This window comes from Solanum tuberosum, unplaced genomic scaffold, assembly GCF_000226075.1.
Source record: "Solanum tuberosum cultivar DM 1-3 516 R44 unplaced genomic scaffold, SolTub_3.0 scf00083, whole genome shotgun sequence".
Taxonomy (NCBI): Eukaryota; Viridiplantae; Streptophyta; class Magnoliopsida; order Solanales; family Solanaceae; genus Solanum; species Solanum tuberosum.
Window position 1 is genome coordinate 296,462 of NW_006239015.1, and position 26,400 is coordinate 322,861.

General features: G+C 32.3%; 3 protein-coding genes across 3 annotated transcripts; all 3 read right to left on the minus strand.

Annotated features, from left to right (window-relative positions):
* Positions 1–8,584: 8,584 nt before the first annotated feature.
* On the minus strand, positions 8,585–9,927 carry LOC102587155 (non-classical arabinogalactan protein 30). Its single transcript, XM_006346963.2, has 2 exons — positions 9,355–9,927; positions 8,585–9,171 (listed from the first exon to the last, which is right to left on the minus strand). Exons 1-2 carry the CDS (start codon positions 9,866–9,868, stop codon positions 8,843–8,845), a joined length of 843 nt encoding a protein of 280 aa, XP_006347025.1. The 5' UTR covers positions 9,869–9,927; the 3' UTR covers positions 8,585–8,842.
* A 2,382-nt stretch (positions 9,928–12,309) lies between these two features.
* LOC102587487 (pistil-specific extensin-like protein) lies at positions 12,310–15,222 on the minus strand. Its single transcript, XM_006346964.1, has 3 exons — positions 14,618–15,222; positions 13,754–14,263; positions 12,310–12,854 (listed from the first exon to the last, which is right to left on the minus strand). Exons 1-3 carry the CDS (start codon positions 15,219–15,221, stop codon positions 12,544–12,546), a joined length of 1,425 nt encoding a protein of 474 aa, XP_006347026.1. The 5' UTR covers position 15,222; the 3' UTR covers positions 12,310–12,543.
* A 2,245-nt stretch (positions 15,223–17,467) lies between these two features.
* LOC102578638 (pistil-specific extensin-like protein) lies at positions 17,468–18,890 on the minus strand. The gene is made up of 2 exons (XM_006347108.1): positions 17,975–18,890; positions 17,468–17,839 (listed from the first exon to the last, which is right to left on the minus strand). The coding sequence occupies exons 1-2, from the start codon at positions 18,888–18,890 to the stop codon at positions 17,487–17,489; spliced, it is 1,269 nt and encodes a 422-aa protein (XP_006347170.1). The 3' UTR covers positions 17,468–17,486.
* Between the last annotated feature and the right edge of the window lie 7,510 nt (positions 18,891–26,400).

Here is a 26,400-nt window from a genome sequence, read left to right on the forward strand (position 1 = left end):
TCTTCACATTTCTATATAATAGAAATATATATATATATATATATATATTGAACCCTTCTAGAAAAAAATTATTTCCGTTACTATAACTCATATTTTTTTTGTTTGCTATATGTGAAAGTTGCTCAAAAAAATATCCATAGTTTATATCAAGCTATATAAATTTATTATAATTAAATAATATAACAAAATAGGAAAATGAAATAGTACTAAAGTCATTATACTCCCATCATAACTTGTGAACAACTGAACACAAATAAACTTTGTTAATTCGACAAGATTTATATACAATTTAATATGAACTCATGAAAATTAACCACGTGCAAATACTATCAATCTGATACGACTTGTGAACAATATAACGGAATAGATGATTGAAACGTGATTTTTCAATCTTGCATCGGACAAATGTTATTTATAAACCGGACCGTTTAATGATCTTATTTTATTAAATCACCCCCTTTTAATACTTACATGTAAGATTGTATATCAGTGATTTACGGGCTGAAAAAGTTGTGCAACTGTTCAACCACACATATCCATCACGTGTTCTTAACCAGAGGTCTTAGATTTGAGTTCAGGATATGAAAGAAATCATGCTGGAAGTGGAAACGCCACCCTCGAATTTAGTTAGGGCTCCAATGTGGATTTCGAACACCGGTGGGAAACCAAAAGGAACATGTCCATCACTTGTACAATTTCACCAATTCAAGAAGGATAATTGGGCCAAGACAAAATAATGAGGTACAAGATGCCTTAGAATAGGTATTTTTTTGTGAGACAACTAAAAGGAAAAGATAATAAAAATGTATTTCAAGAACATGTGCCCAAAAATGTTAAGCACCGTACTTGTTAGTAAAAGAAATTCACAAGTATGTAGAAACAAAAGAAGAAATAAAGTAAGTACTAAATAAAGAAGAAATGAATCAAATTCTTCACTAACTTGAATGCCAAAAAATAATTTCCACAAAGAAAATACATAAAGTGACCACAAATTTCGTAGTGCTGCTATCTTTTCATAGAAAAAAGGTGAACTTTTTTTTTCTTTCGTGCTGATATCACTATAATATCAAATCTTATTTTCATGTTTTTAAAAATAATAATATTATAGTTATCTGATTAAAAATGATTTATGAGCAAAAGAGATGAAGAAAAAAAAAGTTGATTTATATTCGTTTGGTTTGGTTAGGATTTAGCGATCAACTTTTTTTTAAAATAAAGTAATTAATTCATGCCAAGAATATTTCTTTCTGAATCTTCTATTAAAATAAAAAAATTGAAATATGACATTTGGAGGATTTCATATGATCGTTATTAAATCAACTCGATCCTTAATTTCATTTAAATCGAAGAAAGTCAAATTAATGTTGAACGTGGGGCAAAACCTAATCTAGTCATTGTTCCTTGTTTTCTATCGGTGGTTGAGCAATTTCTAATAACTTAACTTCACATTTGATTTGTAATACACTACGACTCATTTTGTAATTTTAATCGAAGAAAATAATCCAATAAATTGACTTCAATTACAGTGAAATTTTTTTTATGGTTAAATATGTAAAAGATGTTTAATGTGTTTTGTTTGGGAACTAGAGAAATGGAAATAAAATACGGATATGATTTAAATTTTCTTTTCTCTTGTTTGGTATGATGAGAAAATGATGTTAGATATTCACATATATCGTGATTTAAGTGGATACAAACTTTAATAAATGAAAGTTTTTTTTTTTTTAATTATGGTTCAAGATAAACGTTAAATATTTGTGTGATTGTAAAATCATTTTAGTAATAATTTTCCTTTTCTATTGCATTGCCAGCCTGATTTACATTGTTGGTTGGTTTGTACAAGTTGACTGGTGGGCTGGATAGGCCAATATCCATTACGGTCCACGATTTGAAAGGGCTTAATGGGCCGAGTGTTAATATTTGGGCTTGCATCTTAACATAAGCCCAAGCTTCAATCACATCTCTGTAGCTTCTTTGGGTTTTAGTGTGGGAGGAAAATGACAGCCAAATGTCTCTCTTGCAAGGCGGAGCCATGATTTCAGAGTAGTGGTTTCTAATTTTTTTAAAAAGAACAACGTTTTTAACCTAAAATAACAACCATCAAATTTTGAACATTTTTGCTATAATCTTCAATATTGTTCTAGTGAGGTTAAAATTATTAAATTCACCATTAATATTTTGACACCTAAAATAAATATTTTACTATTTTCACTATCACCTTGAACCATTACTGCCAGTCTGTCACGAAAAGTTAAAATTTTGAAAAGCAAACAACAAATATTTTAATATAATAAATTATCAATATGTGGGATAACCCTAGAATCAAAGATTAAAAATTAATTTTTGAATAAATAATCATACCGTGTAAAAGTAAACAAATAAGAAAAAAAATTAAAAGAGAAAGAAAGAGTACATACCGGAGGCTAGATTTCGAATGGTAGCAATCAGATCAATAATAAAAGTTAGAACGCTAACTTTTGAAAAAAAGATTTGAGTTTAACTTTTCTGAATGTCTCAGTAGAAATCAATAGTCAGATATTGTTTTAGAGTACAACACAAATACTATTTTCCTATTTTTTACATTTACCAATTATTTTTGAAAAAATTTATTAAACCCACGTATAATTTAGTTAATCCTTATTTTTCTATTTTTTTTAAAAAAACTTTTATATAAAACCACGTACGAAATTATCCCAAAAATAATCGTGCCTACTAAGTGGGTTTATTTTTCTATCTTTTATAAAAAAAATAATCTTTTTATATAAAAGCACGTACGAAATTATCCCAAAAAATAAATCGTTCGTACTAAGTTTCGAACCCACAGCTAGAGGGCCAAACGATATCGCAGGGTGCACAAACACCAGTGGGCCAGCCGTTTCACTCTTGCTTGTGGGTGCGCATGAAATGTATATATCCATTTTGTTTCATATTTTTATACAAATATAGAGTCTACGGAAAAGCTAGGGGCTTCGCCCGAACCCCCTTCCAATACAGTAGCCCCGCCCCTGCTCTATTGGCTAAGTTTGGAAGGAGAGTTCTATAGTTTATTGAAATCATATTGTTGGTTGTTTTCATCCTTGGTAAGTATTTATTTTTCGAATGAATGCAGTTATCTATTTTATTTTATTAAGCATGAGTGGCTAAACCTGAAATTCATGGCGACTTGACCTAAAACAAGGGATTTTATGGAATGATCTCTGCATTGTAAACATATATCTTGTTAACTCTTTTGTTCAAATTACTTTCTAATTGTTGCAAATGTTAGGATTTGCCTTAGGTTTGACTTGTTTGAGTAAAAGGGTGTAAAACCTGAAAAAAGTGTTAATGACAAAATTCGGGGTTTAGAACTTGTCTAATAGTTAATGTTGTAGCAAGACTAACTATTTGAGTTAAACACTTTTAGTTCAGAAGAATGAAAGTGACATACAATTGATGTGGTTGAGAAACTAATTAATCATAGTTGTAGTTGATAAACTGGTATACCAAATGATGCGGAGCCTAGTTCTATAATTTACCCGACAAATGGTTAAGAAGTCTTGGTGAGCACAATTCTGATTAATTCTCTATAATCATCTTAAATCAAGTGCTATTATTGAATGTTTCTTGTTACGGATTGACTTTCAAACATTTCTCAAAGACCTCCCATTTCCCATTTTGTTTCGGAAATAAGTACATAATAGTTAAATATAACCACATATGACTTAGTTCTCGCCTTATTCCCTATGAGATTCGACCCAAACCTAGTTGGATTCTATGTTTGACAACGATCGCTTTATGCTCCTTAATTGAAGTGTAAATTTAAGCGTATTAGTTATTTAGTTTGCAAAATAATTACACAATATATATAGGAAATGTATACTTAATAAATAGTAATAAATACACATATACTTATACATATAAAATCTACCTATATACAACATATACACTCAAATTGTATAGGCAATTTATACTTTAGTCATATAGATAAACTAACAAAATTGTTTTTAAATCCATTCATATTCGCCTATTTGTTTGAGCTTCAGAGTAAGAAAATTATTCTTAAAATTACCGAACTTCAGTAAAAGAAGGTAAAATTTTCACTCACAAATAGTAACTTTCAACTTATAATAGTAATTATCATAGAGTTTTAAATTTTACATGTAAAACTCAAAGATGTTGAAATTTCAAGACAATGTTCTGGTGTTACATTTTTGAAATTTAAAACTCATTAGAAAGATTATTTTTCAAAAACAAGATAGAAAAGCAACTAGTAAACACTATTTGATTATGAAAAGAAAATGTCATTTCTCTTTGGATGGTTATTGATTATTAGAGGATTTAATCATTTTCTGTATTGAATTCTTATGAAAATAAATAATTTAGGGACAGTAATAATTCTTCCCACAAATAAATGGTCTATGGTACTCATGACATGGGATCTTCATTCAAATTAAGAATAATTTCACCTCTTTAGTATCCGAGGTATGATTGTCCCAAAAATGAAAAGAGCGAGAAAAAAAATAAAATAGTGTTCATTAATCTGTGAAGCTGACAAACTATCACTTAGAATTAATTATAATGAGATTTGACCAAAGGTGATAATTGTGTTTTGTGGATGTGGAAAAATGACCAAGGTGAACGTTGTAGAAAAAGACCCCACATCTCAATTATTTCTCCCCATCAATTTACCGACAATAATTGCACGGCCTAATCATTTTATTTTCGTCCATTCTTCTTTCTGCTAATTTAATTTGTGGATTTGTGCGTGTGGGTCGTGGTTGTAACGATCTGATTTCGTCGTTATGAAAAAGCCAACGAGAAATTTTTTTTGGGTCGAAAAACTTTTTGGTAGTAACTTGAGAATTTCTAGCCTAGTCCAGATTTGAACGAAATCGGAGTCAGTGAGGTCTAGGGAGATCTAGTAATGAATGAGAGATGTAATTGTATTTTTGATCACATTAGTGGATAGCTAAGACGTTAAGAAATCCGTACGACTTTACGCAATTGAATTCGGGAGAGTAGAACTCCTGAAACTGATCTTAGCGTGAACGAGTAGTTTTTGAATGTCATGGGTTGAAGGTGTGTTGTGAAATAGGAGTTTGAAACTCTAATTCCGACGTTCTGTCTCCGCACAAGCCGCACGAGCAGGATTAGTATCGCCAGAGCAGGGTCATTGTAGCGGGATGGGTCCCGCCGTAGCGGGACAATCGTGACTTAAGTCGGAAATAAACCCCAAAAACGTTATTTTTCTGCAACCTTCGATCTTGAGAGCTAAGGAATGACCCAGAGATATTTCTTGACAGTTTTCCACAACTTTTGGTGTTAAATGTAAGATTTTTACTCCCCTAATCCGTATTTCGATCCGTAGAACGTAGTTTCTTGGGTAATTATTGTTGGGGGAAGGTTTTGATCTAGGAATTATGGTGGAAAATGCCCTAATTGGTATATTAGGATCATGAGTTTGGTCTTGAGTTATTGGGTTTGTTATAATCCGGATAATTAGACCTTTGATTGTTGATCCTTGCGTATATTAATTGTTTGTAGACCTGGAACAAGCGGAAAAAATCCGAAAAGGGAAGATTCAAGTGCCTTAGGGGATTCAAGCTTGGATTCGAGGTAGGTGATGATTGTGATTTCATGTTTGTGTGATGTATGTTGGAATTGCTTAATTGTAATGCATGTATGTATGTGAATGAAGTCTTGTTGATCACACCTAATGAAATTGAGTATGAACGAATGATTATAGGCCATGAATCAACACTTGATTCAAGTGCCTAAGGGAATTCAACCTTCTTATTGTTTAGTCCATTATGTTCGGACTTAGACATTGTTTAGATATTTCTTATGTTAGTTGAGGTTGTACCCCTTTTTCTTAGACTTGTTGCACTTTAGATGTTTTGGTACAATGACTTTTAGCTTCTAGGGGTTGTTCTTCCGCATTAGTATGTTCGTTGTCGTAGTTGAACCTTTGGAGTTTATAGGAACTCCATATTCCTTTAGACATTTAAACTTGCTCCCGTATCTTTAAATGCCTTAGTTTTATTGGTTAAGTTGTTTAGTCAGGTTGTAGTAATGGTTCTCCCATCGGAGGGTTAGTGTGAGTGCCAATCACGACGGTCTGGATCGTGACATTATGGATAATGAAGAATGCCTTTGATGTGTATTATATTGAATATGTTAATTTATTATTTAACATATAGTATTTAACAACGTAAATACTTTTTGAAAGTTATTAGCTCGCCTAAACAAAATTACACATAATTCACTCATAAAAAAAAGGGCTAATAATAGGCTCTACATTCGATTCAAGAAAGAAAAAAATATTTTTGAAACTTATAATATTAAACATGTACTAACATTTACTTAATATTCCCATGTACCTTTCGTAAATAGAATTGGATAATTGTATCAAAATGAAACGTTTCGTTAATTATTATGAATTTAGAATTGGATCCCATGCAACTTTTATTAAACTTTACATGTGACAATTTATGAAAAATCCGTACAAGGTTCACAATACATAATTATTGAACTGGGAATCACGCAGAGCTTGATGTTGATAGGACTTCAATTTCCTCCCATACTTCTGTAAGAAACTTATTTTCTACCCCACGGGTGTGTTTGGCAGGAATGACAATATTTTTTGAACTTATTTTAAAATATTTACATAAAATCTAGGAGACCAACACACAATTAAAAATAAAGGTTATTTCCATTCAAATTAAATAGAAATTTGCGTTATAAAATATGACGATATTCTCTCTTAATTTTTACTGAACCAATTCATTGAAAAAGTTTATGATAAAAAAACATATTCTCAATAAAATAATGTAAAGCTTCCTAATTTTTACATATGTAAACACTACTAATTTTTTCTTCACTAATTTAATCGAAATATCAGTAGATATAGAAGCCAAATGAAAATAGAGGTAGGAGTATGGGGTTTGGTGGATAGGGGGTTGGGGTTGGGGCAGGTGTATTTTTGGAGAATAAGGAAGAATGAAATATTATTTATGAAACTTTTATATATATATATATATATATAATAATTCAATTTCACCATAATTAAAAAAATTATTCTGGCAGAGAAAACGTTTTCCTCCATCCTAAACACATTATTAAGTATTATTTTTAATATTTTCCATTTGCTCAAACGTTTCAAACTAGCCAAATATTTTCCATTTGCTCACACTACTAATTTGTATTTTATCAAAGACAAATTGACCGGTGTTTTTGGTTATTAATCGTTGATCGAACCCCCTTTTGGTTGAATGATATGAAGTTCTTTCGGTTTTGATTGTTTTAAAATTATTTCTTAAAGAAATTAAAAAGATCATTTTCAATTTTCTATTACTTAGAGCAAAATCGATAAAACTTTTGAATCTTTCGATAAAATCAATTAGAAGTTAGCTTATCATTAAAAATAGTCATTCTATAATAAAACTAGGCGTAATAACCTGGGAGACCCTTGTACTTGGCTTTATTTGACAGTTGAACTTTTATACTCATGACTTTGACAATTGAACCCTTAAACTTACTAAAACACAATATTTTAAACACATTTGACCATTGACCGAACTTATGTGACACTAATATTGTTGAGTTGGAAAAATACTTGACTGCACGCGCCTTAAAGCGAATGAATATATATTTTTTATATTAAAAATCATTAAAAACTAATTTAAATTATAAAAGAGAAAAAATCAACCCATCAGCCCCCTATCCCACCCCACCTCCTCGCCCTTTCTTTAATTTTGAAATTCAAATTTCTTCTCTATGAATCTTGGTCGATTTACACACTTTTAAAATATGAATTTTCGAATCTTGTTTGTGAAAGATTGAAGTTTAGATAATTTTGAAATCTTGAAGAGTAATGATGTATACTGAAAAGTTGAAAAACTTCCTGAAGAATAACAAATGGGCTTTGTGAATTTATGAAATTAATTCAAAATTATGATGAAAATTATTGGGTTTGTGTTGGTAAGCTTTTAGTGTAAAAAAATTTCATGTCAAATAGGAAGAATTAGACTAATTTGATATGACTTTAGTGCTCAATTATGAGCAAATATGAAGAACATGATACTGAAAATTTTAATGTGCAATTTTATTTTTTTTAACATTTAATTTCTTATGTTACATTAAAAATGACATAAAATTCTACAAAATAACGTGGAATTTCATGTGTAAGCGGTTGTGCTACACTCACACACAGAATAAGAAAGGGATTTAAAGTATTGCGTTTTAGTGAGTTTAAGGGTTGAATTGATAAAATCGTGAATATAAGGGTCCAACTGACAAACGAAGCCATATGTAAGACTTCAACTGACAAACAAAGCCAATTATAAAGATCTCCCAAGTCTTTGCCATAAAACTATTGCATCACTTTATCGACTATGGTAAGGGATGCGTCATGGAACTTTGTCTAAGAATATAAAAAAATATATGTTCAATATGAGATGTTGGTCATCCAAAAGGCTCAGCCAAGATTACTTTTCACTTCATTTTTTCTTTTTGATTATTTTGTATCAACATTTTGCGACATGTTTCTGGGAATGCTAAAGGATATGTATGGTAGTTTCTTTTTTGACCAATTACAGAGGAATACTTAATTTTAACAAAATAGGCCTTAAATACTTCCTCCTAAACCAACCAAGCCATAATCAAAGGAAGCACCCTAGTACAAACAACTAAATCATCATTAAAATTCACAAAAACAAGAAAATTAATACATAAAACAAGAATTAAAAGTCTCAAACACACTTCTCAGTTCCCAATAATCTAGTACTACTAGCTAGCTAGCTTCTTTCTTTTTCTCACTTCCCAACCATGTAGTACAATAGTCTCACAATGACCACTCAATATCTCACATAGTTTTGCAGGGCAGTTTCTTTGAAGGTTCAAAAGCAAAAGGTCCCACATTAAACAGCTTTACTTCAGGCTCTGCAGGCTTTGATACTAATGTCATGGGAGATGGGGGTGCAGGGATCAACATGGCTCCACTTTGCCCATTGTGGAAATTTGTTGGAACACTGCATTCTGCTTTTGGTGATTTTGCTAAGAACACCTTGCACTTGTGGTAACCTGCTGTTGTCAACCATTTTGGTTGAATAAAGAAGAACCCATTCTTGTCTGTTGTGCCTAGACTTGTTAAGTGGTACTTTGTGTTGTTACATGCCAGCTTCACTACCGCTCCTGTAACACAAATTAACATAGTCAAAAAAGAAGAAGAAAAAGTTACACCATAATACATTATGGTAAATTTATAACAATGTTTTGAAATATTTCAAGTAATTAAAATGTTAAAGATCACAATATCAAACTAAGACAAGTATTTTTGGACAGAGCGAGTAATAAACATTTGTAAAAAGAGGTGACCTTGAATAGGAGAAGCTCCCAAGAGGGTGTCAACCCCTCTATACTTGCAAGCTTTGCAGTAAACAACTCCTCTCACACCTACAAACTTTCTGGCCGGAAGAGGAGACGGTGGTTTAACCGGTGGATGAGCTGGTGGAGTTGGTGGTTTACTAGGAGAATGTGCAGGTGGTGTTGGTGGTTTGACTGGCGGAGAAGGTGATTTGCTAGGTGAATGTGCTGGTGGAGTTGGTGGTTTGACTGGCGGAGAAGGTGGTGGTGGAGTTGGTGGTTTGACTGGTGGTGGAGATGAGTGGGAGGGAGGAGAAGCAGGGGGTTGGGAGTGGTGTTTATGGTGGTGGTGGTGGTGGCCACCTTTATGAGGCTTAGGGGCTTCAACAGGTGGGGAGCTAACAGAAGAATGAGGAGCTAATTCTGAAGCCACAATGCCAGCATCATTTTGGCCAAGAACAGTGAAGGAAGTAATAAGTAAAAAAGCAAGAATAAACCCAAGGGACTTTGTTGGAACAAAATCCATTTTTTTTGACAAATGGTGTCTGTGAATTGAACTCTGAGTAGGTGTGTGTAAGGGGAAAATGGATGAATTTATAAGGGGTTGAAACAATACTCTAGGTTTCAATTAATTTGAATTTTTTTTTTAAATCTTTATAATTCTTTAATTTTAATTATTCACGTGACATTTAAAATTTACAAAATTTAAAAATAGAGTAAAGGAAACATTATTATGAACGATGAAAAGATTGATAAAAAGGAGCAGGAATCGTGAATTAAGGGGTCCATCTGATCCTGTTTAATGGGACAGAAATGAAGATTAGGACAAATAAAAGGGGTAAAATTCATAATGAAGATATTGTACAGGTGGCTAAATGCTTCACATGCGGAGGACAGGATGGGGCATGTTAATTTTGCACATCTAACCATGCCTTTAGTACAATTTTCCATATGTAATGTAACATCTTAGACCTGTAAATGGTTATAAAAGGAGACATATTCAGATCACTACATTCAAATTGGCTTTTCCCATTCCAGCTAATTATGTTTAAATTCTTTTAATTAAAACATAACATAATCTGAAAATAATTACTCTCTCCGTTTAAAAAAGAATGACCTCATTTATTTTTAATTAAGTCAAAATAAAAGCGCAAAAATATCATTTATTTTGAATTGGAGTAATAGTATACCTTTTTGTCTGGATATAGAAAACTGGGGATGGAGTTGGTAATACAAGACAGAATTCCAGGAGTAACGGCTAAATTGGAGCAGCAGCTTGCCGAATAAGGCTGGCTGCCTCTTCAATTTCTGGTTTACTTCTCGAGGAAACTCTCTTTTACATTTTAAATGTTCATAAGTTGGGTAAGGTTTAATTAAGTATAGGATTAGTATTAATTATATGTCGCGATTCGAGTTTTAAATAAGAAAATATTTTAACTAAAGTAAAGTTTTCAATGTGAATCCTAATTAATTGAATCCTCAAATGATCAATATCGGACACTTAGCTCTTATGTTAAACATTTTAAAGTTAAAATTTAAAATTTGAAAAATTGGGTCTTTGAAATTATATTTTTTGGAATTTAAGTTGTATTTGGACATAATTTTATTTTGGAACTTTTTAATATATCCACCTTTCAGGTGAAATAAATTTGTCCAGAAATTATTATCCCAAATTATAATCTGAAGATTATCAAACGAGTCCAAAGAATATACTACTTTGACCCTCCAATTATTGAAAGCTGTGTAAATACATTGATTGGAAATCAAAACCAAATTACCCATTGGTACTAAACATTGGACAAGGGATCATTATTTTCCCTTTTCCATCTTTGGTACATCACGTGACGACATTTCATCTTTTGATCAAGAAGGAAAAAACAACACTCGAACATATTTTTAACTTCAAAATTGAAAACACTCTATTTCTAATAATATTACTACCGCATACACCTAATGATGTGTATCAACAAAATATGAGAGTAGGTATACATGTATCACGTTGATTAATTGAAAGCAATAGATGAATGTGGATTTCACAAATTTTCTCGTGCTTTCAGCAAAAAGGAAATAAAAATAAAAAGAAAAGACATTTTTTCTCAGTTTATTGTGCTTGAGGCCTCATCTAAATATAATTAGAGTTTAGATTTTCACCTCATTATTATAGTATTATGTTACACTTGGGTCACATAACAAATCCAAGTAGTAAGTAGTATATGGGCTTTGTTTAACAGGCTTATATGGGCCTGCTGATCCATTTTCCGGGTCAGCACAGGCCTTGATATCTAGTTAACAGAAGTAGCAATACTGACCCAGGCCCATGAGCTCCCTCATTGTCACTCAGAAATATCTTTTTTTTCAATAATATGGTAGTACACACTACACTACACATGCATGCAAATTTTTTCTTCACTTATTATTTATATCAAATCAAATAATTTAACATTAGTTGTTAAATATTAGAAAGAAATTACTAATTATTTAATTATAAATAAGTGATAAATATGTGTATAAAAGACGTATATGATCCCTCATTCATTAGTTTGATATAAATATCGAGTTCGATTAAATTTTAATCCTTAACTTTAGTACCCTCATTAGCACATTTTTACTCTTTTTAAAAAAAATAAAATGATATGATATGATACTTTTTTTGCCTATTCATTTAAGAAAGGATTGAGACATTTTTATATTTAGCAACTCGTTTACTATAGTATTCTCATTTTAGTCGTAACAATTTTCATATAGCTAGGAATGACAAGTCATATTTAGGAATTAGAACTACAAGATTCTAAAGACACTATGATATATTCTACATATTTAATATAACATGGTCATTAATTTACTTCATTTTATCAAGTAAAGTTAGAAAAATTAGTACAATTTTTTTCGATCAAAGCACAATAATTGTTTTCAGGTTTCCAGTCTAAAGTTGCAAGACAGAGGGAAACAAAATTCATAGAATGAAAGTCAAGAGAAGGCAATATTATAAACTTTTAATTTTGATAACTCCGTTATCATTCATCCATTAGAAGTCAATATCAAATTGTTACAATTTTTTAATGAACTTCATTTCTAGCGTAAGTACTAAGATGTATCGTTCATGTTAAACTACAGAAAGGAAAAGATAAAAGTATTTTCCGTGAGAAACTCAAATCCTTTCATACTTTTATTTTCCTAGCTAAGTACTCCAGAGCTCCATTTTTACTTTCTGCATGGGAATTTGTTGGGGGCTTCAAATATAAAAGGCCCAACACCAAAGAAATCAAACATTGGGCCATGATTACCAGGTGGCAGGATAGGTTTCAATACAGCACCAGATTTTCCATTATTGTAATTTGTTGCCACATTGCAAATTGGTTTGGGTGATTTCACTAAGTATACTCTGCATTTGTGTACATCTGCTCTGGCTAAAGAAATGGGTGTGATAGAGAAATCACCATTCTTGTCTGTCAATGCTGTTTGAACATTTGCCTTCCTTCCATTATTGTGACACACTAGCTTCACTGAAGCTCCTGTAGTGTATATAAACCACACAACCATTGTTAATTTTAAATGTAATAAGCTCATGAATCATAATAATTGCAAAAGACAATGAAGATACTAAGATATTTTTAAGTCAGTTTTTGATTTGTGAAGTGTTTGGCAAATAAGTAATGAAGTATTTGACAAGGTTAAAAATAACTTAAAATAAGTTTTTTTTTGCTTTTTATTTTTTGACTTAAAAACTATTTTTTTTAAGCCAATTCAAACGGCTCTTTCTCGGTACATATACATACAATTTTCGGGGCAGTCCAACCAGGAGCAGAGCTAGTCATTTTAACTACAGTTCGACTGAGTAAGTAAAAATGATTGTAATTCGAATCACATAAATTAAGAATCCTGGTCCCAATTCTCAATCCAAAATTATTTAAGTTTGACTAGTGTAGGTAGGGGCAATTGGGCGGATTGAGTCAAATTTGGGTGGATTAGGTTAAGATAACAATCGGGTCAAGATCCTATCTAATCTAAATTTGTTTGGATAAAAACAGATTAGATAATGGATAATATAATATGTCAATCCAATTTTTACCTAACTTAATTGTTTTATTTATTCTTTTAAACTATTTTAGTATCTAAGAAAATTATTTTTTTCTTTATTATGACTATATATAACATATCAAATTGAAAAAATATTTTTTAAAAATATTCTGATAAGATTTCTCATTAGCCAAATCGGATTACATATCAATCCAATTTTGAACGAATTGAAATGGGTTAGATTAAAATGAGTTGAGGTAATGAATTGGCGGATCAACAACCCGTCAACTCGGTTCTATTGTATGTGGCACTGTTTTAGTAACTTTTTGTGTTTGAGTAAATGCAAATAGAATGAGAATATAGTAATGAAGAGAAATAAGGGTAGTGAAATAACCGTGCAGTGGGGAGGCTTTAAAGAGAGAAGGAAGCCCTCTGCTACTGCAAGATTTGCAATTAACATGGCCGACGACAATTAGTGGCTTTCCGGCGGGATGAATTGTCGGCGGTGGAAGTTTAACCGGCGGTGTGATTCGTGGAATAAATGGGGGACTTAGAGTTGGTGGAAATGGTTCAATAGGTGGTTGATTAGTTGGTGGTGGCTCAACAAATGGAGGCTCATGAGAAACGGGTGGTGGCTCCTGATCAACGGGTGGCTCGATGTTTGGCGGCTCATCATAATCAGTTGGTGGTGGTGGTGATGACCTGATAGGTGGTTTATTAGTTGGTGGTGGTGATGGCGGTGGTGTTCTCCTTATTGGTAGCTGAGTAACTGGTGGTGATGGTGGTGGTCTCCTTATTGGAAGTTGAGTAGGTGGTGATGGCTGCGGCGGTCTGTTTATTGGTGGCTGAGTAGGTGGTGATGGCTGCGGCGGTCTGCTTATTGGTGGCTGAGTAGCTGGTGGTGCACGTTGGATTGCTGGTGGCGGAGCAATTGGTGATGGTGGAGGTGTTTGTTTTTGTGATTGAACTGGTGGTGGAGGTGCTGGTGGTGGTATTGTTGGTGGCGGTGGAGGTGTTTGTTTTTGTGATTGAGCTGGTGGTGGAGGTGCTGGTGGTGGTATTGTTGGTGGCGGTGGGGGTGTTTGTTTTTGTGATTGAGCTGGTGGCGGAGCAATTGGTGATGGTGGAGGTGTTTGTTTTTGTGATTGAACTGGTGGTGGAGGTGCTGGTGGTGGTATTGTTGGTGGCGGTGGAGGTGTTTGTTTTTGTGATTGAGCTGGTGGTGGAGGTGCTGGTGGTGGTATTGTTGGTGGCGGTGGAGGTGTTTGTTTTTGTGATTGAGCTGGTGGTGGAGGTGCTGGTGGTGGTATTGTTGGTGGCGGTGGAGGTGTTTGTTTTTGTGATTGAGCTGGTGGTGGAGGTGCTGGTGGTGGTATTGTTGGTGGCGGTGGAGGTGTTTGTTTTTGTGATTGAGCTGGTGGTGGAGGTGCTGGTGGTGGTATTGTTGGTGGTGGTGGAGGTGATTGAGCTAGTGGTGGTGGTGGTGATGGCGGTGGAGGTGATTGAACTGGTGGTGGCGGTGATGGTGGTGGTGGTGACTTAACTGGTGGTGGCGGTGGTGACGGTGGTGGTGGTGAAGGTGAAGGTGGTGGTGGTGACTTAGCTGGTGGTGATGGTGGTGGTGACGACTTAGCTGGTGGTGATGGTGAAGGTGATGGCCGTTTAACAGGTGTAGGGGTAGAGGGACTTCTCTTAGGAAGGCGTCCAAACCCGAACCCTTTGGTTGAGATGATTTCATTGTCCTCATGATTGTCTAATGACGAATTTTCAGTGACTTCACCAAAGCTGAGCTCTGAGAAAGAGGCAACTACTAATGCTAATACTTGTATGAGCACTATGGCCTTTACTGACGTAAAAGCCATACTTAATTTGTTACCTCAAATCAACTCATGTAAAATGAAGTAAGGTGAGAATGAATTTATAGGAGCTTCATAAGCCATATATGTACGAATTTTGTCACAATAATAAAGAAAATAAATGAAAAGGTGATACACATATTCATATACGTGTGTTAAACTTCTTAACAAAAGCGACTTCGTATCAAAATGACTCAAACTTGAGACCTCTTGGCTTAGCTTTATTGGTAATAATAATGTATCTTACATCATCAATGTCCACATGCTACAAGGTTAAATTATACATATATGGTGATATTGCTTTCTTAAAATTAGTAGTGTAAACCTAATGTTTTAATTAGTCTCCTCTAAAGTTTGTTTTAATGGGGAAGGAGTGAGAAGGACAAATATTTCTTAGCAGGAGATTTATACGTTGTTAACACTTCTCATGCAATATTTTTCTGTTTATAAAAAGTTAACGTTTTATTCAACCGGATTCAGTTTGATGACAACACAAGATTCAACAAGTAAATAATTAATTATCAAGTTACTTGCATTTTGCACTTACCTTAACATGTGCATAATTGTTTTCTTTAGCTTTATATTTGCATCTATTAATTATTTGAATTCTGGTAATTAATTAATTAATTAATTTTGTTATATCCTTTATACTCTCTAACATTCTAGGACCTGCACTTCTACAGAAAGAACTCAATCACCATAGCAAAAAATTGATCAAACATGGGGGCATGGACGTTATCTTTCACTGGCGGAATAAGCCATGTGATGAGAGTATTTTAGTTGGCTTACAAATGACCAAACATTTGACATGACATTGTTTTTCTTTTCTCATTTTGCTGGTTCTTTAAATTACACAGTAATCAATGTTCAATAGGTCATTAATACGACAGAATAATCTTTTCGGTTTTGGTTTTGATTTTGATTTTGATTTTCTCTGATACAATGTGTAATTTGTATGACTGTGGATGCTTGAAATCAAATTTAAAAGAACACTGTGAGTAGAAGGACTAAGAATATTGTGAGGGACATATTAATATTCTTCTCTTCTTATAAAACATGAATTACAATTAATTTTTGTAGGCATACGTCAATGCGAGGAATACAAAAGTATCTCATGAGTATATACACATTTAGGAATATATTGTAAGTTATTTAAAATTTTATATATGTGATAAAAATATTATTGACTACCTATAAATATAAAATTTCAAATTCAATTAGATTAATGATATCCCTAAATCATAAATGTCAAATTTTGAATCTGATAAATTTCTTTAGTTTTTTTTTTCTTTTCTCGTAGAAAATAATGTTGTAATACAAAGTTATCTAGTATGAAAATAGATGCTCACATGCATTTCGTTGCGGATCAATTATGTCATTAGAAATTTTACTCCATTGTATACATTCATTCTTGCTGAAATGCAAATGCAGGGTAAAACTGTAAATAAATCTTTGTACGTAATCTGACTCTATTTTCGAATCTCGCACATAGTAAAAGCTTAGTGCATCTGTCTGTCTTTTTTTTCCAGCTCTCCTTATAATGCAAGGTAAGAAAGTTTTTGTATTTTAGTTTATATGTTTCAAAATTTAAAATCTACTTTAAAGTTTTGAATTAATCCCATGTCAAGAATTTTTGGTATTGATTGTCGATTGAGAAAAAAGGTGGCAAATGGACGGATTTAATTTTGAAGGATTCAAAATGTGTTGCAAGTTAATAAATAAGCGAGTTATTGATCCTTCGTAAAGTTACTATGCTAACTCGCCCAATTTTTATTGAATTTTGATTGCTTTATTTGTTCTATCACGTGTATAAATAATTGATAGAATTATGTTTTTATGAGTTAATTTTACCACCTCTAATTGGGATTATCAATTGTCCAAATTGACTTAATAATACTTTATCATCTCCCAAAATATGGACTATATCGTAAATGTGTCGGAGATATTTGAACATATAGATTTCATGTTAAAACAATTTCTCCTTTGACAACATCAACACTTCAACTTTTCATATATAATTTTGACTTGTATATATTACTCATTTGATTTTTTTATATCTGTATATAAAGTTTTTTTCTCTTAACTGTGTATAGAAAACAAAAGAAAAAAAATTATTTTTCATAGCTCAATGCCCTTAAACTTTTTTTTTATGTTTTATATCTCTCTGAATAGTAACCGCGTCGCATAAGATGGGACTGATAGAGGAATTAGTGTATTTTTACTTGTTCAATAATGCTACCATCCTTTGTTTTCCATGACTGAACAATGCTCTTATAATTTTCTATGCATAGCGCATGGTACTTTGCTTGATGCTTCAAAAATAAAAGGTCCAACTCCATATAAATCAGACATGGGTGGTTGTACGGGGACAATCACTGCAGGGGTAACAATCGGTGGCTTAGGGGGTACGACATGTTGCAATAGAGCACCTGTTTTTCCGCCATTGAAGTTTGTTGGGACATTACAAGTGGGATTTGGTGATTTCACTAAATATACCTTGCACTTGCCGATATCTGCTCCGATTAATGATTTGGGCGTGAGCCGAAACTCACCATTCTTGTCTGTTATGGCTGATTGAACAATTGCATTCTTCCCGTTGTAGCAAACTAGTCTCGCAGAAGCTCCTGCAAGAATAGTAGTATTAATTAGCATAAGGATGAAAATTTAGTAAATTTCAAAAGATATTAAACGATGAATATAAGTTTTCAAATATTAAGGTATATATGTGGCAATTTTGGAGAAAAAAGTGTGTTAATTACCTTGGAGTGGGGTAGCGTTGAGGAGATTGGGAACTCCATAGCTATTGCAGGGTTTACAGTAAACAATCCCATTCACCGTTAGAGTTTTGACGGCGGGAGATGGAGGTAGAATAGGCTTAACTGGTCGACGTGGAATAACGGGTGGTTTCGCTACTGGTGAGGATGGAAATGGGGCTATTATTACAGGTGGATGAGGAGCTGGTGATGGAGATGGTGCCATAATTGGTGGATTAGCTATTGATGGAGGAGGAGCTGGTGGAGGAGATTTCTTAGAAAGTGGTGGCGGTGGTGGTGGTGGTGATGGAGATGGTGGCTTAACTGGTGGTGGAGTTGGTTGTCTTGCTGGTGATGGAAATGGTGCCTTAACTGGTGGTGGAGTTGGCTGTCTTGCTGGTGATGGAGATGGTGCGTGAGGAGGTGGTGGTGGTGCCTTAACTGGTGGTTGCTTTGCTGGTGGAGGTGGTGTTAGCTTTATAGATTTATCAGGCTTACATTGGGAAGGTGACTTAAGAAGTGGTGGTGATGATGTTATTGGGTTAATAATAGATGAGATGACGGGTAATAGAGGAGGAATTAGAGGAGGAATATCAATAGGGGGGATGACAAAAGGAGGAATGAAAAATGAGTCTGTTGAGGGTGGTGGTGGTGACTGTTTAGGCGGTGGTGGTGATGGTGGTGATGGTGGAGGTGGTGGTGGTGGTGATGGCGGAGGTGGTGGCCAAACCTGTAATCTTGGCTCGATCACCCGGGGAACTGGAGATTGTTCATAATCATAATTGTAAGGGAATGGATCAGGGGGGAAATCGAATAGATCACCAAGGTCAAAGCCTTTTACATGGGTGAGCTTTGTGAATGAAGAGACTAGTAGAACTAAAAGGTAATGTATTAGCAGGGACTTCCCTGAAATAACTACCATACTTGTTAACTTAATTAATCACCTCATTTCAAGGATGTCAAATTGTGAATGAATTTATACAAAGCTAGGAGAGAGAGAAGGTTCTCAATTTTATTTTAATGATAATGAAACATTATTAAGAAAATAAAAAAGAAATATTTAAAACCATACACTACAAAATTAAACAAGTCCTCTGGCTGAATATTAATATAATTAATTACACATAGATGATGTTTGATATAGAATATTATCTTATCTATAACTATACTTTGTGATCATGATTTTATGACTAAAATTGTCAATTTATCGTGAATTTTGGAAATTTTATGATTTTGTTAGTACAATTTTTTTATGACGCTGGATTTTTAATCGCATATCTGAAATATTTCCCCACAGTTTCACGCTCTTTCGCAAGTAAAATATTTGGCCGCATAATACATAAATATTTCATCATTTGACTTGTTCTCATTTCACATTTATACCCTTTAATTCCGGGTGTGACAAATAGATGCTTGAACTTGTGTAAAGTTGAACAAGTAGATACATGAGTCCTGTGACATAATTCACGTAGAACACCATGTAAGATGCAAAATAGCCATGTTGGATAACACGTAGGACGCGTGTGTCTATTTGTTTAAATTTATAGAAGTTTAAGTGTTTATTCATGCGCTCCCGAAGCTGAAGGGCATGAATATGAAATGAAGCCATTTTAAATGATATATTTATGTAAAACAGATAGTAAGCAGAATGACAATCCAAATATCAATCTATTTTGCCAAAGAGAAATAATCACCAACTTAATTTACTTTCTTAATCGCATTTTGCACTTGTCAGTAATATTTTGTACTATTTAGTTCTTCTAAATTACGCATTTCTTTCAAAATCTTCAAGAAAGTTGTTATGAAGCGCAAGAAAAAAAGTACTAGTAATTAAAATTTGGAGTCTTTACACTAATTAATTTGGTTCAGAAGAACTGTTTAATTATCTTTGTTTTGATTTTTATGTTAAAAATGTATATTATTACTGATTATTCTTTAGTATTACACTTTGATCTTACTTTAATTAACAGTAAATAAACCATATATCCCCGTAAAAGAGATTTGATCAAACATTGGACGTGGCCATGAGCATATACAGAAGCCATGTCGTAAGAATTTATCAGTTGGCATAAAATTAAAATGATGGAACATTAGACATGGGATTGTTTTTCTTTTCTGCTTTTGCTTTTTCTTAAAACAGACAATACTAATTAATTTCTCTCTAATTTTAATTGACGCCACTTGTAAGTGCTCTAGCTCGTTACTATTTCTTTCACAAGAATTTAAAGTTGATATGTTTCTTTTTCTATAGATACAAGTTTACAAAGGGGGAAGGAAAAAACAAGCATTGAAGTAACGGCTATGGGTAGTTATGGATATTTACTTCATATCCTTGGCATCCTTATTCAGTTTGTAGGGAAAGCCAAAACGACTATCAAAGTGCTAGCAATTCGTAGGGCTTTGGAACGATCTTTATAAAATAGTTGGGCAAGAATTCATATCTTATCAGATACAAAGAATGTGGTGCAAATGTTACAAAAGAAGTTAACGATTTATCCAGCAAAATAGATTGAAAATTGATATGTTCTTTTGAAGATATCAATATTTTATATATTCTTCAAATATGAATATATTACTAGCTCATAATCTAGCAAAATTTTCTATTTCTCTAGCTATTATATAGAAATTTTTTGGGATTCAGCTTTGCAAAGTTGTGTAGATTATAAAATAATATAATGAAGTTATTTATTAAAAAAAAAGAAAAGATTTCATTCTACATAAAAGAAAATAATACAAAGACAAGAAATTAAAATTACTATAGTTATATGTTGTTGAAATTAACAAAGATAACCTACTTTTTAATATTGTTATGCATGGAGGATCCAAAGGGCGTGAGGGTGTTCATCACCCAATCCTATTTGAAAAAAAATTACAGTGTAATATATATAGAGAGAGATTTCAAAGTTCAAATCCTACCAATTTCTGAATTTTATGTCCGAAAATATAACGATGAATAAATTAGACCAAGCTTAGCACCCTCAAATAATAAAGTATAACAGCGAAAAAGAGAAGTTCCCTATCTTGTACTATGTAATATATTTTTGACCATGGAAGATTTATGTGCACAATTTATAATAAGCAGAAAAAAGGACCCGCATGGCCCCGTAAATTATGTAATTTGCTTTATAAAAAATAAAATAAAACACACTAACTTCAGTACTAAGCTCAAAACTATTATGTTTGGTGATTTAATAAAAATAAAATAAAACATCATCCGTTTCAATTTGTGTAAATCTATTTTGACTTAGAATCGAGTTTAAGAAATTTTTTTTTTTTTTTTTGAATTTTGTGTTCTAAAATTAAAGCTATGTCAAATGTACTAAATTGACACTTAATCTAGTAGTGTTAAACATGTTTCGTGAAAGATAAGAAAATAGGTCAATTGAATTGAAACAGGGAGATAGAGTAACACATATAAAGCCTTAACTGACTCAAAGCTATATTTAGAGATTCAAATTCTAGTACAACCATTCAGTCTCTCGTTAAATAACCACTTAGTACGTTTAATTTTCGCAAGACTTAATTTAGGGCATACAATTCAAAATCCACATCTAATATTAGTTCTGAATAGTGAACATTTTTTTTTTCTTATTACTTTCTCCCTTTCTCACAGCATATCTGGCGGTGTTTGTCCCACAAGTGGTTTATGAGGAGCTGGTAACGCTGGTGGAGGAGATGGTGGCGGTGGAGAAGGTGATTTCCAAAAGAAAGGAAACTCCCATTTATAAAAATCACTTGCATCAGGCAAACTTCTCAATCTCATACCTTCTATAAGACTTAGCTCTGAGAAAGAGCTAATAACGACCAACATTAAAAGTTGTAAAAGCACTAGGGCCTTCAGTAGTGGAATTACAGCCATACTTGTTAACTCAACTCAAATATTGTGCCTAAAAGAAGGTAAATGGGAATGTATTTAAGGGGTCGTTTGGTAGAGTGTATAAGAATAATGCTGAATATGATGTATTAGTAATGCATGCATTAGTAATGCAAGCATTAGTAATGCTTGCATTAGTTATGCTTGCATTATTTCTTATACATTGTTTGGTTTGATGTATTGGAAATAGCAAGCCTTGTATAAAGACTATTAAAAATATTTGTTTACAAAAATACCCCCACATTATTACTATTATAATTAAATTATTATAATTATTCTTATTATAATTATTCATAAGTTGGAAAAGAGTACCAAACAAGGTACTAGTAATACACAATGCTAATGCATGCGTTATTTTTTCTAATACACTCTACCAAACGACCCCTAGGACCATGAAAAAACAAAAAAAAGTACGTCTTCCATAGGCATCAATTTAAGTGTCTTAATTTAAATGGACAGAAATTTATTAAATAATATTTCTTGGGAATGAAGAAATATTATATGGAGTACCAATTGAGAATCCCGTCGGCCTTTAATTCCGATGAATAATGTTCTGGCTTCCAATGGCCGGCCTTCGAAAATTTGGGGAAAATTTATTTATTCGAGTCTTCTAAAATATTTTTCCGTTGTGGTTTCCTGATAAAGTAGTTCTACTATTGCCAACGTTTTCTGAATTCTAGTTGTGATGCTCTTATTATGTCTAATATAAATTACTTTGCTATTTTTAAATTTTCTATATTATTGAAAAAAAATTCAAAATGTCAATATTTTGGCATTTAATAGGACCCTTTAGCAACACTTTCAATATTCATAAGAAATCTCACAAAATACTTGCTGACTTCGAATTTACCTTTATCAATGGGTGAAAAATCTTTTGAATTAATTGTGAGATTTCTTGAACAAAATGTAGGAAATTAGAAGAGATGATTTTCTTGAGCAAGAAAAGGAGATAATAATGACAAAAAAGGGAAGAGAGAAAAAAGATTGATTTGGGTAAAACCTAAAAAGAGGGGTAAATGGGTAATGGAGTATTCTTTTTTTATTTTTTACCCGATAGTGGAATAAAATAATAGTCGTATGTGGGTCTGATTTGAGAAAATAAAAGGAAAGGAAATTAATTATATTAAGATACTGTTTATTTTCTAAAATATTGACATATTGACATTTTTAATAATTATTTTAAAGTGAAGATATTTTTAATAATTATGTCATGATTGTGACTAGTTTGCTAATTTACCCTTTTTTTTTTTACTTTTTACTCAATAGTGGAGTAAAAAAATGGTCGAATGTGAGTCTGATTTGAGAAATAAAAGGAAAGAAAATTAATTATAATAGGATACTTTTTATTTTCTAAAAAGGCAGAAGTACTCATTACCCCCTGAACTTGAAGCTTTTTATACAGTGTACACCTAAACTAAATTTCGTTTTAACTACCCCCCCGAACTTGTTTATTCCTCTGTCGCGTACACCTTTTTCGTCCACCTACTCCTGTTGGGACTACACGCGCGCGACAGCTGTCTAAATTGGTGATGGGGATTTCCACCTGGATAAATAATAGCCACCTGGATAAATTAATATTGCAAAAAATAAATTTCTTAAATTTAAAATTCATTGTTTAAAAGTTATTTTTGAATAAGGGCTGATTTCGCGGAACTCCTTTTGGATTTGGGTTTTTCTAGACGTGAAGTTGGTCGATTAAATTTCAAATTTGTCTGAAATTCTTACCAAGTAAGTGTTAATCTTTGTTTCCTTTACTTTTCATTTACATTTTACCCTATTTTTCGTTTAAAATATGCCAAATATTAAAGAAAAATGAAGATTTTACGTTTTTTTTTTATCGCTGTAGCGTTATGATGTGGCAAAAAATCACTTCCTCACGCGCCTAGTAGAGATTGTTGTCAATTTCTACGCCAGGTGGACGAAAAAGGTGTACGCGACGGAGGAATAAACAAGTTCGGGGGTAATTAAAACGGAATATAGTTTAGGTGTACACCGTATAAAAAGCTTCAAGTTCAGGGGGATAATGAGTACTTTTGCCTTCTAAAAATTGACATATTGACATTTTTAATAATTATTTTAAAGTATAGATATTTTTAATAATTATATTACGGATTGTGACTAGTTTGCTAATTTTCCCTATGTAATAGCCTACACGTGTATTTTACATGAAAATAGGAAAGCAAATTTTTATTCACACTAGTCTGTCCTTTCAAATTATTTTTATTTAAAATGTTGAAAATATTTGTTCCCATCACTCTCTTCTACCTTCCCAATATAAATTATTTTTGTTTAAAATATTGAAAATATTTGTTATCAGCTCTCTCTTTTAACTTGCAATCATTTTTCCTTAAAACTTATAAAAGGTTTATTTAGAATTAAAAATCTACTAAAAAAAAAAGTAAATAATTATGATTCTTCTTCTTTTCTTACGAATCTCTACAATTGTTGGATTCATACAATTATGCAAATGGCCCAATAGAAGAGAAGAGCCCAATTTAAAGCTGCACAACTGGTAAACATTACATATTTATCCGGTCGTCCAAAAATAGTTTCATTAGCTACCTATGTAAAAAAAAAGTGTATATTATTCTGTATATTATATTATATATTACTAATATATAATTATGAGTATGATGTATGCATGCATCTGTCGCTATGAGTCCATACCAATCCAGTATATATACTCAAGATCGATCCTTGTATTACATTAGCATGGTTGACCAACAAAGTTGCGAGCTTTGAAGTTTTACATAAAAATGTCGTCGTTATCAACAAACATCTAGCACACAGAGGCAATGGCGTCGCCGTGTATATTTAGCTCTAATAAGTCTTCAAACAATTACAGATTCAACTCCAGTAAGTCACCATATTTTAATAATTATTTACTTGTTTTTTATATGACAGAGCTAACAATAACGCTCCTGCACCGCCGAAGCCGGTCAATGCTCCGACGAAGGATCCTCCACCAGCCAATAATCAGCAGGCCAATTCCCTCGTCTCATGTTGTCATATCAAAGAAATGAGATAATTATTATTATATTTCCCTCATGCAACCATCTATATTAATGATACTCTGAGCTCAATTGAGATGTGTTAAAGCTAAATTTAGAATATTTTGATAACATTTTTTAAAACTTTTTATTGACAATATAAAAATTTCAGTAAATTTTTAAAAACAAGAATAGACATATATATAATTATTGTCCGTCACATAATATTACAAGTGTTTATATCTTAGGTAAGTTGTTATAGATTTTAATTTTGAAAACTTTTTTCAGTTTAGTTAGTTGTCCTAAAAGCTATTAAGTTATTCTAGATGTAGTAAAAATATTTTAGAATAAAATTAATTTCACTTGATTGAATATGTCAATTACAATATCATTTTTATTTACAATATCAATTTTATTTATATAGTATCTCATATAATTTTTAATTTAAAAATAGCTATAAATAATTAATATCACAAAGGCATTTGAAATTTTAGTTAAGATAATTTCTTTTTAAATTTAATTATTTGATACTGGAATTATTTCAAGCTTCAAATATCTAAAAGGACATTCAAAGTATATTTGAAGAGAATCTTCAAAGTCAACTTTAGAAATATGATTATTTTAAATTGAAGTGAATTAGAAAAAATTAAGAAGTAGAATTAACTGTAAATTTGATAATTACCTATGACTTACAATCATAATTACATCAATCGTACTTTCATAAAATAGTGAAATTCTAAAACTATGTACTTAATGATTGATAAAAAATCGACAACCAACTTTTTTATGAAAATTTTAACCTGCCATTTTTTTTTGTTTCCCACCATTACAAAATGCACTTCCAAAAAGATTTTTTCAATACTATTAGACAAAGATTCCAACTATTCCACCATAATTCATGTTGATAATTGTATAGCTTAAAAATTAGATTACAAATTAAAATTCTAGCTAGTCTGTTAAATATGCATATAACACTATAAAAAATTTAATCAAAAGCCATTTTAGAAATACTTTTTGGATTATCGAGGAAATAAATTGGTGATGGAAATTATTTATAGAGTAAGAAGTTTCATTTAATTTCACCAATTTCTTTTCACCCTTTGTTTCTCAATGTACAATTTATTTGGTAAAAATATTATTAAAGAATTTTAAGGGGTCGTTTGGTTGGGAACAAGTTATCACAAGATTAGTTATTTTGGGGTTAGCTATCCTGTATTCTGAGGTTAGCTATCCTGGGATAACTTATCCCATCATGTATATGAGATAACTTGTCCCATCAATATGATATAAATGGTGGGATAAGTTATCTCAAACATGGCAACAAAACAAGATACAAAATTTTTATCCCATAGCTATAGTTTGATAATTACAATTCGTAGCTACATGTTATAGGTAGGAGAGAGGCGAGCAAGACTGGAAAAGAGAGGAGAGAGGCGAGCGAGAGAGGGCAAAGAGTGGGAGAGAGGTGAATTGTATATGTATATCGGTTAGATAATTGTATATTATACATATGCATTTGTATATATGGCAAGCGAGATTGAGAGAGGGAGGAGAGAGACGAGCGAGAT